Genomic DNA, 13,983 nt, shown 5'->3' with positions numbered 1-13,983 from the left:
GAGCACGACCAGGCAGGATAGTTGTTTGGCTGACACTCGTTGAACGCACGCACGCACGCACGCACGCGCATACAGACTACTTTATGTATTGCATCTATACTATAAACATATTTTATACACATACGTACACCTATAATAAACGTCTCTTTTGAAACAAGAATATGCCCAAAATATAAGGTCATGGATTGACATTTTTAAATATTTAAACATATATTTTTTGCAATTATATATCTTCTTCTTTTCCTTTCGGCTTTTCCCTCCAGGGATCGCCACAGCGAATCAATGTCCGTCATCTAACCCGGTTTTGTGCATCCTCTTTTCTCGCACCAGCTATATTCATGTCCTCTTTGACACCATCCATAAACCTCCTCTTCGGTCTTCCTCTCGGTCTCCTGCCTGGCAGTTCAAGATTCAGCATCCTTCTCCCGATATAGTCGCTGTCCTTCCTCTGGACATGTCCAAACCATCTCAGTCTGGCCTCTCTGACTTTCTCTCCAAAGCCTCTAATATGAGTTGTCCCTCTAATATTCTCATTCCTGATCCTATCCAACCTGGTCACTCCCAAAGAAAACCTCAACATCTTCAGCTCTGCTTCCTGTCTTTTCTTCAGTGGCACTGTTTCCAGTCCAAACATCATGGCGGGTCTCATCGCCGTTTTATACACTTTTCCTTTCATCCTAGCTGAAACCCTTCTATCACACATCACACCTGACATTTTTCTCCAGCCGCTCCAGCCTGCCTGGACACGCTTCTTCACCTTTTTTCCACACTCTCCATTGCTCTGGACAGTTGACCCCAAGTACTTAAAATCCTCCACCTTCTTTATGGCTTCTCCCTGTAGCATCAGTCTTGCACTTGGATCCCTCTCATTCACACACATATATTCCGTCTTGCTGCGACTGATCTTCATTCCTCTCCTTTCCAGGGCATATCTCCACATCTCTAGTTTCTCCGCCACCTTTTCCCTGTTCTCGCTACAGATCACAATGTCATCTGCAAACATCATGGTCCAAGGAGATTCTTGTCTAACATCGTCCGTCAGCCTGTCCATCACCATAGCAAACAAGAAGGGGCTCAGAGCTGACCACTGGTGGAGTCCCACCTCCACGTTGAATTCCTCCGTCACACCGATAGCATACCTCACAACTGCCTTAGAGTCATGATACAAGTCCTGCATGACTGGCATACTTTTCTGTCACTCCAGACTTCCTCATGCAATGCCACAGCTCTTCTCTGGGCACCCTGGAAACAATGCAATTCCTTCTGACTTTCTCTGTACTTCTCCATCAGAATTTTTAAAGCAAACACTGCATCTGTCGTACTCTTTTTTGGCATGAAGCTTTACTGCTGCTCACAAATGTTCACTTCTGGTCTTAGTCTAGCTTCAACTACTCTTTCCCATGGTTTCATTGTATGGCTCATCAACTTTATTTCTCTGTAGTTACTACAACTCTGCACATCTCCTTTGTTCTTAAAAATGGGCACGAGTACACTTCATCTCCATTCTTCAGGCATCTGTTCACCATCGAAGATCTTGTTGAATAACCCAGTCCGGAACACCACCACCACCTCATTCGTGCACTCGTGTTTTGGAAAGCAGGCAGGGTGCAGGCAAAATGTAATTCAATCACTTGAACACATTTTCGCAATATCATACTTCTTCTTTTCCTTTCGGCTTTTCCCTTCAAGGGGTCGCCACATCAAATCAGTGTCCTCCATCTTTAGAGGTTACTATCAACTATCAACAAAAATTCAATTCTTAAAATTTAAATGTGCACCAATATGGATTTTTTCTCCTTTCCAAATACATCCTGTAGGAAAATGTTTAAATGCATTCACAGTTTGCATTTGTGCAATCTCTCCTCTTTCTTGGAAGACGAAAGTGTTTTCTGGTACTTACAGCAACAATAGAGGAAAGATTTAGCATGCCACAAGTATGCGTGATTATCTTTTATTCGTCTTTTTTAATATACGCATTCACTCATGATGAAAGCCCATTTTTCTGTTGTTTTTCACTGATGCACCATCATCTTTTGGGTTTCCTTCCAGCATATTGCGCAATCTCTGTCTCGTCACCCCGCTCGCTCTCCCGTGAGTTTCCCCATGATTGATTTCCACCTCTCGTCCAAAGTTGTTGATATAGGACTTAGAAAGGAATTCACTCGATCTCTCCACCGTAATGATCTGCCTTGTCGTCATTTACAAAGTTGTTTGAAGTGGTGTGGAAAATACAATAATGATGTTCGCGGTGAGAGTATTTCTCACAATGAAGAACGGTTGGGTAGAAACAAAACATGACATGAATGCAGGAGTTTAGCGGTATTAAAAAAACTGGTCATCATGTGCGTATGTGGAACTGTCGCGGCTTGGAATTGAAGCGGATTTACGTGGGACATGATATGTGAGAAAATCTCTTTTGGTGAATGGATGCTACAGCTTCGTGTTTGCCTTCAACATTTAGCTTATAGCAGACATGCTTATTCCATCATGACATCCCTGATCCACTGGTGAAGAGGACGCTTTGATCCTCTCCTCTTTCATCTAAAGTCCAGTCAAAGTCAGCTTTATTGTCAAATATGCTAATATCTAGAACTGCTACATGTAACAAAGAGGGTACAGAAAGTACTTAAGAATGAATGACTCTCTATGTCTTTGTGTTCTCATATTATTTATTTAGCTTATTTTGTTCTTTTGAACTCAAGATGGCGCCGCGAGAATGGCTGCCTTTCCAGCTGCTCCTGCATTTTGTTTTTCTATTTTTTCTTTTCTTTCCTCTGCCTTTCATAACTGTGCTGCTGTGAAATGTAAATTTCTCGACTGCAAGACTAATAAAGGTAAATCCAATTCAATCCCATCCAATTATTTTGGTGGTAGAAAAAGGTGTCAACCTCCATTGGCCTTTCAAATACGACAGTAGAAAATTGCCGATTTAGTCACACAAGGTTTTTTTGAATGGTAAAAGAAGCATAAGACTATATCTGATATTATTTCTGCAAGTTTAGCAAATCATGTGCGAAAGCTAATCATGTACTGGGTACTTGTAGGTTCTCGTACCATAATTGGGGCACAGTACTTTCAATATTTTTGCCACGTTTGTGAGAATTATTTTCCACTGACTGAAATCAAGGTTGAAAATGTGGGCCATAATTACCACAAAGAATAGTTGGTGCAAACCAGTGGTGGGCTGTCAGGGCCTGCAAGGCCTTCTCTGCTGGCCTAAAAAAATTCTGGAACACAAACTAATGTGAATTATATTTTGTCCATGAATTCTTATTAAATAATTCCAAATTGTATTTCAGCTTCGTTTAATTCATTTTCCCCTGTTGTGCTGCTTTCAGATGTGTTTTCGTAATAAAGCATTTAACCAATCACATTTCAGCCATCATTTGGTGTCAGAAATCTACCTGGACCCCTTCACAATCAGTTTGGCGGGCCCTTTGGCATCAAATGTGTTGATCAAACTGTTGCTTTAACCAATCAGATTTTGAGTTGTCAACCCAAGGCCTGCTGGAAGACGCTGGCAATGTCAGAGGTTTTGCAAACTGTGATTGGCTAGTCACATAATTGGATAGTCATTTGCTAATCATAGCATACTGGCCAGAGCTAGCACACTGTTTCTGTCGTGAACTGCAGATTTAATGTTAGAGCCATTTTCAAGACGGACTTTTCAAGAATAGATGGACATCCTTCAGAAAGGTTGGACATCTTCGAAGCTTGCAAAAATTGCAAATGATATTGCAATTTTATGAGGTTATCATGAATCCACACATTCATAGAAAAAGTTCGAACAGTTTAATGAATGTATTTCACAAGTTCTTTATTGGCCAACGACACTCTCCGGTGGATTGATTCAGACGGAGCACGACTGAAGGCTTCGGAGTGACATGCGTGCAAAAAAAATCGATATCCAAAACCCAACTTCATCAAAGCCACAAAACTACGATTTCATATGTAGCATCACCCAACATGTCCCTGATTACTTTAACATCACGAGGATGTCTATAAATTATTATTTCGAATACCTGTGAACGACGAGGAAGAGACGAGACAAAATGTGGATTACTCAGCCTTACTCAGCGGCAGTGATTTATTACTGACTTCGCATGCGTGAGCTGAGCCTACGTTGTCTTCCTCAGTTCCATTCACCGGCGTGTGGCGCCCTCTACTGACTTGGTAGTCTAATAATAATAACCATACAGAAATGGAGAATAAACATACAGCAATTGAGGTCATTTCTAAACCCCTACACAGGGCCCGTCATTGGTGCAAACACAACAAATGTTTGTGGCTAAAAGAACACAAGAATGAAGCCAGATGGTAAAAGGAATACACGATGGGGCACTTTTTCCTCCAGCCGCAACTAGAATTGGACAAGATGGAGAAAAATTCTGAACGGTTGGAAATAGTGTGTCTATATGTGTGTGCGTTCAGTCCTGTATACATAAATACATACTGTAGCTGCCGTGTCGATGTGCAACGTGAATATGATGGATGAGCCTGTGTGCAGGTTAGACGTCTGTCGTAAACAGATTGGACTGCAATGGCTGATCAATGGGCTCTGTTCCACTGTAATTAGACACACAGCGCCACTGCTTGACTCCAGCCACTTCAGCACAATCACCCCGCGCCCCCATGCTCCCCACCATTAAGTCACCAAACACACATACAAAAGTTGACCAAATTCCATCTTTACATGCACCAGGATGCAACGAGAGTGTGATCGAAGATGACGTTTAGACAATGGCGGCGAGTGCAGGTGGAGAGACCACACGTGGACGACATCTTTGTCTCTTATTCTTTCCCCTTGACACCCCATTTTACCTTCTAATTTAAACCGGGACAGCGGGGAAGCCGAATTTGGACGCGCAGCCCGTTTAGCCGGGCTTCGATCCCTTGGTCGGCGGGGGACCGGTGGTGGCCAACATTCCCGTTCACCTGCATGCCAATGGCCGACTGCAGCCCCCTCACCACTACCCACAATGCACCACTCTATTAACTATTAATCCTTCTCTGCTTTCCGCCGACTCCCGAGCGTCAAACGAACGTTTTGAAATGTGCTTGGTGCACGGGGAAGAGGAGCCAGTTCCAAGTGTTCATGTTAAGGGAAGGGGAGGGGTGGAAGGTTGGGTTATAAATACCCTCTCAGAGCCCAGTCGAGTGGGCTCCGTTTCAAGTAGCAGACTGTAGACCTGCTCGGGGTGGGTAGCGGGGGATCGTCTGACCCCAGTCCCAGAAGAGAGACCCACCCACCTCCCCGCACCACCCATTCCACTGCCGGTGCCTACAGCAAAGTGGGTCAATATCTTGCTTTTCTCCTCTGTTAGCCAGCCCCTCTTTGTACCCCTCTACCCCTCCTTTCGTTTCTAATTTTCTGAAAAACAGATAAAATCTCCACAATCTTTTCTTAGCTCTCATTTTAAATCACACAATGCTTAATTTTGTGCGACGCTCATTCGGGTCGCCCGCTGTGACTCAAACTGCATTAATATTGAATCAAACAGTAGCAAAAAAAACTCCCTGTGTCCACACCCACTCTCTTTTTACCCCCCACTCCCCACCAACCCCAAGCAGCCTGACTCCTTGTCTGCACTCGGCAGGATGGAAAGAATATTCCCACTGGGCAGGGCACATGGATTTGCTTTAAATCAACCTTTATAGGTGATAAGAGTGGAGTTGGAGAAGCTCTTCTGACCAGCAGATGGACTACTTTACAAGCCGTGTTGCTTTAAAACCAGTAGCCAGAAAGCAACATCATTTTGTCATGTGATTTTATTTCGGCGAACAGCATGATTTTGTTGAGTAGAAATTCTGGGGCCTTTTCGTAACTACTTTATTTAAACCGGACACAAAATTGTGCCTCAAATAATTATTTGTTAATATTTGAACATGTTTTTGCTCGTTTATGGCTTATTGTTAACTTAGCAAAATATTTGACGGCTTTTATTGACACGTTTGGAATCTTTTTTTTTAAGTACTTGTTTTTCTGCCATGGGTGGAGCTTTGACGTATACTCTACATGGTCAATGGGGTTATGGTTAGGGGTTCAAACATTTCAAATGTATTTTGAACGTGTGCTTTGGATGGTTGTCCCATTGGAGTACCGTAATTTCCAGACTATAAACCGCGACTTTTGTCACAAGCTTTCAACTCTGCGGTTGATGCAACGATGCGGCCAATGTATGCATTTTTTTTCCTAACGGCCGCCATGGGGCGCTCGAGCACTTAAGGTAAGAGTGAGACACGGTGAATATATGTGCCGAGGAAGACGCACGTTAATGTAACTACGGTAACTACGTGTATGAATCATGCATTTAAAGTGGCCGTCCGAGTTGAATCTGAGGCTTGGATAACCAGCGGCGAGAAAACGTTTGGCAAAACTGGCCGTATGCGAAGAGGAACTTTTGCTAACGTGTTTCTTCCGTGTTTCAGTGACTTGGTATGTTTTTGTACCCAGACCTGTTGGCAAGTGCGAACGTGTTGCTGCCTTGGCTCACTTGTACCGGCGTGTTTTTTACCAGCCCGGTTCAGGCTGTGTTACTACCTTAATGCACGTTGTGTTGCTGCCGCGCAACAGGCACTGTTTTGAAACAAAAGTTAAGGTATATTATTAAAACTCTGAAAACATTTTCTGTGTCCCATCTTTCTTATAAATATGCGGTTTATAGTCGGGTGCGGTTTATGTATGTACAAAATGGCTTGTCCTTTAAAAATGTACTGGGTGCGGCTTATCATCAGGTGCGCTCTGTAGTCCGGAAATTGCGGTAATCAAGTTTCAGTTCTTAGTATCAGTATTTGGGAGTTGACCAACTTTCAGGTAAAATCTATTTTCTTGGAAATAAACCCCCAAAACAATCACATTTGAGGGAGAAAAATATTAAGAAAAAAATCCTGAAAAAAAAAAACCAAAAAACAAAAACAAAAAACCCCCACATTTTTTTCAGGTAACCCACTTTTGCATACTTACCTTGCCTCGTGTTCTTTTCCCCTCTCTGCCTCTCACTTTCATCCCTATCCCTCCCACTGCTGCCATCCACGCCAAGCCTGCAAGCGCAAAGAACAGGAGCAACACAAAGATCGCAACACCGCACCAAAGAAGCAGCGCTTGGTCTTCACCGACCTGCAGCGCCGCACGCTCATCGCCATCTTCAAGGAGAACAAGCGGCCATCCAAAGAAATGCAGATCACCATCTCCCAGCAGCTCGGCCTGGAGCTCAGCACCGTCAGCAATTTCTTCATGAACGCACGCCGCCGCTGCGTGGACCGTTGGCATGACGACCACGGCGCCAGCCCGGGGCAGCCGGGCACCTCCGCCACCAACTTCTCCAAGGCCTGAAAGGAAGGGGGAGGGCAATCCAGGCCTGGGCGAGTAGGCGTAGCAAACTGGCAATGAGAGCCCCCTCCATTCGGGCCTGGACTGTCCTATGCCCCCGGGCACACACACACGCACACACACACACACACACACACACACACACACACACACACACACACACACACACACACAAATAACAAACAAAAAAAATCCTTCGTGCCATGCAATCATTTTTTTGTCAGTCAAAAATGTCAAGCTCTAAAAAGGGGGTGGGGAGGGTGAGGTCAGGTCCACTTACTTACACAAAGACAATCATTGTTTTTTTAAGAAAAGCATCATTAAGTCGTCGAAGTAAAGAAACACCAAATATTTTTTTTGTATTTGTTGTTGGACATTGAACAGTACTGGGCACAACCAACATAGCCACCGATCCTGATAGTCCCCCGGTCCTCCACATTCACTACACGCCATCTCTCTACGGAAGAACGGCAATAAATCTGACACAACAGCACATCGCCTTACTATCCGATCCCGACGCTACACAGACAACGTCATCCTCCCCCAAAAAATAACATAAAGGCCCTCCAATTCTCTGGCCTCGGCAATACCTCCCCCACTTCTCATCACGCAGCTAAAAGGTATTCCCCAATGGCCGGCCATCTCACAAAACAGCTCCGCCTGATCACATGGCCAACTAATGAATTGGAAAAAAAAAAAAGAATCGATACAGACAGAGCGAGCGGGGGCCTCGACCTCTCCCTCAATGTGAAAATTAAGATGCTCGGCAGCAGGTCTTCCAGGTCCTGGTCCATATATTTTTTTTGCACAGATGTTGGAGGGCCTGCCATTATAAAGCCTGAGCCCAGAGTGCTTTAACCACAACCGCAGGCGAGGCCTAGCGACACATCTGAGACCAGCTCTTTGTTCCTGCGAGAGTTTTTTGTTTTTTCCGCCCTCCTCTGGTCGATATTCCGGAGGCGACGGCTAAGTGACAAAAACACGCTCAGGCATCCGTCCGGTTTCTATAGGGAGAGTAAAAGGAGCACCCAGTGGTGATGGTGACACAAAAGGCCCCCACCCATATAACAGCAGCACAGATCCAGCAGAGCCACAGTGCGCCCTGCCGGCAAAAGCAAAGAGGATAGAGGCTCAACAAATTGATCAATAAGCAACCATTACCCTATTGTTGCTTTTCAGCCAAAGCCGGAAAAGAAATGGGGTGTGGGGGTGGGTGGTTCAAACCCAAGCAGAAAATTGCAGGGATCAAGAAAAGACACACAAACCAAAAAGTTTGAATGCTTTACAAATAAAGCAGGAGAGGCATAGGTACAAAATACAAAAGGCGGTGCGGCGGTAGTTTCATTTGATATTTTGGGAGGCGTTGTTTTTTTTTGTGTCTTTCCATTCAAAGAAGTATTTGGGCCACACTAAAAGAGGAAAAAAAATAATCACACCACAAATAAAAATCAAAATGGAAGAAAGTCCGTAATGTCTAGCAGCAGGCAATTCCAACGGATTGCTCTTCTGAAATTAGATAGAAAATGTCAAATTCAAATCCTGGAACATCATATACAATTTTCTTCCCTTCATTTTTTTTGGGTGGACAATCATGTAAAATGAGCTTTTTTTGTAAAAAAATAAAAAATAAAAAACGGTTCATCAAATTAATTATTTCAAAAGATTTTCATTTACAATCAATAAAAAGTATTTCCAGACATATTTCCAGTGTCAGGAAAAAGAACTTAAATTAGATTCTCCAAAAATATAACTTAACTCATTCACTGCCAGATTTGCAAAAATGTGTCCACTCCAGTGCCAGGGTTTTTGTCAATGTCACTTGAATTCCAGGACCCACAGAATATTGAGTTTTAGGACTACATAAACATTCAATACCGTTAGAAAACTTAGAGTCTCTTCTTTCATCAGAAAAAAAGAGTTAATTCCTGAATTATATGGATCTGGAGTAATATGAGCTTGAAATGAGGGTGGATATCCAAAATACAATGAAATACATATTGGTTTATATAGTGCTTGAATAACAGCTGAAGCGGGAACAAAGCGCTACCATGGAAAAAAGAGAAACGCTGCCCCCTGGTGGAAAAGTTAAAAAAAAACATTGCCAGAGGCCATGGCCAACGCTTTATCGGCACTCAAGCATGAAAAACCAAAACCCGAAAAAAAAATTGGGAATGCCGCTCTGTCATATTTTCAATTCCCGAATAAATTTGTGAATGGCTGTGAATGAGTTAAAGGTCTATAGTACATAAAAAGTACATTTTCTCACATTCCTTGAAACAGTTCATGATTCTTAGCTGTATTTTATTTCAGTGTAATCTGTCAAAAGAAACAGTACACTGAACTCTGATTTGATACACAAAAAAACAACAACCATGTCAAAGGAAAAACAACCAAAGACAGAGGCCCTGAGATAAGAAGTTGGATTTGTCACACACAAAAAAATATTTTGTGTCATCTTAACACAAATAAAGCAGTTTTCTGGACAGACATCGGACGTCTACAACGTTCGTAACGGCTGCCCCCAAAAGGGTTTATTAAAAAAAAGACGCACTGTCATTTTATTTTATCTATTCAAATTTTAACCAAAAAAATCACATACCTTCCCTGACATTCTGTTCCTCCCACGCTGTATCACTTCACCACTTACATAAATACACACAAAAGGAGTTAGCTATAGCCAAAAATGTGACAAGATTTTTTTGTGCCAATGCTCTACTGCCTTACTTCCAATCAGACAACACGGTCGTTGGCTCACACACAGGTGACAAGAATGCGTGTGCGTCACAGCAATCAACAATCAGCTTGATTTATTTTTGTTTTCGAATTAGGATGGAAAGACTAACCTCAAAAGACGATACACATGAGCCGTGTGTATGTGCGTGTTGAAAATAATCCAGAAAGTCGCTCATTGTTTGGTTTTTCCTACCTCCCCTTCACCCTTTCCTCTCTAAAACGATGCGGGTATTCAATTCGTACCATAGACACAAAGTTTCTATTTCTTGTTACTATTGTGCTCTGTTGTGCATAAAGTAAGGCACCTTGTTGATAAATCAAAAACAAAAAAACAAAAAAAGAGGTAAGACTTTGTAAAAGTGTGACGTGGCTATGGAAGGACGTTTGTTTTGGTTTTATTTTGGCATTCAGATGGACTCTGAGGATACATTTACCCCAAGGAAAAGCAAACTCAGAACTGATGGAGAAAAAAAATACTTTTTGGGCCATCTTCATGTCGGAATTGTGGTACTTTTTTTGTGCCCTTCAATAGAAAGGGACCACGAAAAATGACCTTTGAGGGGGTGGAGGGTGATTGTTTTAAAGCTCGGGACATTTCAGCATATAGTCTTAAGACGCAACTGTAGCATTTCCTACAATGTAGTCAAGAGTAGTGAAGAGTTTGGATGCAGGAGTTTAACACACAAAAAACGTCATCTTGCTGTAAGCCAGGGGTGTCAAAAGTCGGTCCTCGAGGGCCGCCGTCCTGCCTGTTTTCCTGCTCTCCCAGGAGCAACACACCTGATTCAAATGATCAGCTCATCAGCCAGCTCTGAAGCAGCATCAAAATGGTCCTGATGATTTGAATCAGGTGCGTTGCTCCTGGTAGAGCTGGAAAACAGGCAGGACGGCGGCCCTCGAGGACCGACTTTGGACACCCCTGCTGTAAGCAGTGAATTAAGACAGCTAAGAAAAGAACTACGAGCAGACAAGAGTACCAAAAAATGTTGAAGGGGAGCGGGGGTGAATAAATGACGAATCAGCTCTTGTGCTGACAAAAAAAAACGTTTGTAGTGAGAAAACCAATGATGGCTACCTCACTGAGCTGAGTGGTTTGTGAAACCGCCACGAATACCAAAGATATTGCAGGCTACCGCTCTCAAAAACTGCCTAGGGGGGTGGGGGGCACCCAAACACACACACACGACGACAACGACGACACGTGTTGGTCAGCGCAGTCAGACTGCAGCTAGCCAAGTTACGAGGAGGTTGGCTAGCTCGCGGGACAGAGTTGAGTGCCTTTTCCCTTCAACCACGGGTGGGACTGCACCGGACACACAAACCCATACAACGTTCACACACACGGACACGCGTAGGTGGGTAGCAAGCCCCCCTCCCTGACATACTCCCCCACGTCGTCCTCGCACGAAACAATGCGCCTATAATTGGGAAAGGGGGGGGGGAGGGGGCATGAGAGACGAACACAGGCTTACGTCAGCATTTTTCTCCCGTATTGACTTTCCATCTTGATACACTAGAATACAAGCACTTTATCATGTAGAAAGTCGATAAAACAATCTCTATATACCATTTGTTTCAATCGAAATTATGTTAGCTCTTTCGGCTGTCACACTTTTTTGGTTTTTTTTTTAGACTTTTGCTGAGCCCCTCCCGCCTGGTAAGCTTCTCTGACTTTTTTTTTGACGGGAGAGGGTCTTTTACTTTTTTTTGCCTCTCTAGCATCAGAAATATTTTTGTGTAACAGAGACAGAGGGAGGCAAAAAAAGGCAAGAGGTGCCGGTCGCCCAGAGGGCTTTTGTACTTGTTATCTTTGCTCATCATCTCACTCCACTTGTGCAAGCACAGAGGCTGCACTGTTAAAAGTGTGGAAGACTTACAAAAAACAGCCAAACAGCCTCTCCTCCCACCTTTGACCTTGGCCATCCATACCCCCCCCCCTCAACCCCCCTGGGCGAGCGCTAAGAGCCGGTAGTTTGGTGTGTTTTTGACAATTAATTCTGAAATACCTCAAAAACCTTTCATGTAAACTTTATGTAATTTAAAAACTGAAAATAATACTGCTAATGATAAACGATGATAATGAAACTATGATAGTTAGTTTTGGAACTTGTGACTTGAAGCTTTATACTGTTAAAAAAAACAACAAACAAGAAAGACTTTCTTTTGCTTTTTTTCTCCTTGTACGTTTGCTGTTTTTTGCTACGGCATGTACTTGTTTTTCATAAAAAGGAAAAGACATGGTGAATGTGTAAAATCTGTGAAGGGCCACAAAAGAGACAGAAGAGAAGATATTTTTTCCAAGCCATGTTAGAAGGCAAAACATAGGAAGAAAAAGAAGCAAAATTCGGCACTTATAGACTTCATTTTCACGCGTCGGACCACTTTCTTCACTTCCCGCTGTCCTACTTTAAAGATAGCACAAAAAGTTTGTATTTTTTTTTTTGGGGGGGGGGGGGGGGATGCGAGTATACTATTTTTTGTTTGCAATAATGCTATTGAGGAAAACAGTACATTGTGGTTGGAGGCCACGTTTCTCAAATGTATTTGTCAGGAATATGCATTTTCCTCACTTTTTTTCTACACGTCACAACTTTGCTAAGCTGTTAGACGTCAGAGTCTTTGAAAGAAGCAGGAAGTGTCAAAGACACAATTACTGACTTTCTGTTCCGCATGCTCTACGCCTTCTTTATTTACTATGATGACAATTGTAACTCAAACAACTGCACAGTCCACTGATGAGCAAATACCGACAACGGAAGTGAATAAGACGGCACCAAAGTGGTCTACCACACTCGTGAAAAGGTCCTTTGACCAACCAAATCGATAACAAACCAAAGGAGTACGTCTCACACTTATTAGCTTTCTTCTGTCCCTTAAGTTGTCTTTTCTCTCGGGTGGGCTCGGAAATACTTTGGCGGGTGTGTTCAAGTGCTCCTGATGTTCTCAGAGAATAACAAAGACCAACACCTTTAGTTAAAAAGGTGGGCTTTTTTGTTGTTGTTTTTTGTGCATGGATATTGTATAACTGTATAGAAACCAACAGGAATGACCTGTGATTTTGTGTGGGAGGAGGGGAAAATAAAGGAAAAAAAACCTGGGAGGGAATGGGGGGTGGGGTAGGGTATTTTGGTTAGCTTAAAAAAACTGAAAACAGACAAAGATTTGGGTTTTTAGCATTGAAGGGTGGGTGGGGGCGCATTTTTAGATTTTCCGTCACTGGTTGTGTGCATGTGTTGTTGCAACCCCTACCCAAAACCCTCCCTCATATTTCTTTGATGTATATAACTCCAGACAGTAGGGGGCAGTGTGCGCTTGGGCAGGTCAAACTCATCTCCTTCCAATCAATAGCATTCATTCCTCAGCGTTTGGCGGTGATTCGGTTCGTGTCCTGCCGATTTGTGCGTCCTGCTTTTCCAAAGACAGGGCTGTTCACTTGGAGTTAATCAGAGGGACGCACACAGGCCCGAGCCCACCCCTGAACTGACTTCATCTGTCCGTGTGCTACTCTTCAATTTGTGTACGAGTGATCTTTAGGAACGAGCAAATGTTTGTCATGTTCTTTTAAATATGAGTTGCAATATCTGTCATGCCAAAACTATTTCTTGACCAAAAATGAGCGACTGGCAGACCCACGGCGGACGATCAATCCCGTGAGGGCGACGACCTCGGCATTTACTGTCAAACAGCCTCACGTGCATGTCGTTTTGCTATCACGGGATTGGTCGCTCGTCCGACGGGATGCGGGAGGGGACGGCTTGCCGACGTCGATGCTCCCCCCTCCCTCGTCGCACTGTGCTCTCCCTCTTTTGTTACCTGTTAATCAATCAGAACCAAGTGTCTTTGTGATGGTAGAAGACAATCAGTTTCAAAACAAAAAAGGGAGAGAGAGGGGGGCAGGCCGGTGAGGGAGGACAAAAGTG

General features: G+C 43.5%; 1 protein-coding gene across 2 annotated transcripts in view; it reads left to right on the top strand.

Moving 5' to 3' along the window:
• The window catches only part of onecut3a (one cut homeobox 3a), a 46,317-nt gene that overhangs the window by 17,095 nt on the left and 15,239 nt on the right, over positions 1-13,983 (top strand). Inside the window, exon 2 of one of the 2 annotated variants that reach the window (XM_089000511.1) lies at positions 7,041-10,768. The exons of the other annotated variant lie outside the window; for it this stretch is intronic. Coding sequence (XP_088856637.1) covers positions 7,041-7,333 — 293 coding nt within the window. The 3' untranslated portion in view covers positions 7,334-10,768. Of the gene's footprint in view, positions 1-7,040; positions 10,769-13,983 lie in introns of those variants that run through there. 2 annotated transcript variants of the gene reach the window in all.

The sequence above is a fragment of the Hippocampus bargibanti genome, linkage group LG07, assembly GCF_051943395.1.
Source record: "Hippocampus bargibanti isolate YZ-2025 linkage group LG07, ASM5194339v1, whole genome shotgun sequence".
NCBI classification, from domain to species: Eukaryota; Metazoa; Chordata; class Actinopteri; order Syngnathiformes; family Syngnathidae; genus Hippocampus; species Hippocampus bargibanti.
The sequence above is the reverse complement of the archived record's forward strand: the minus strand, read 5'-3'. Positions and strand labels throughout refer to the sequence as shown.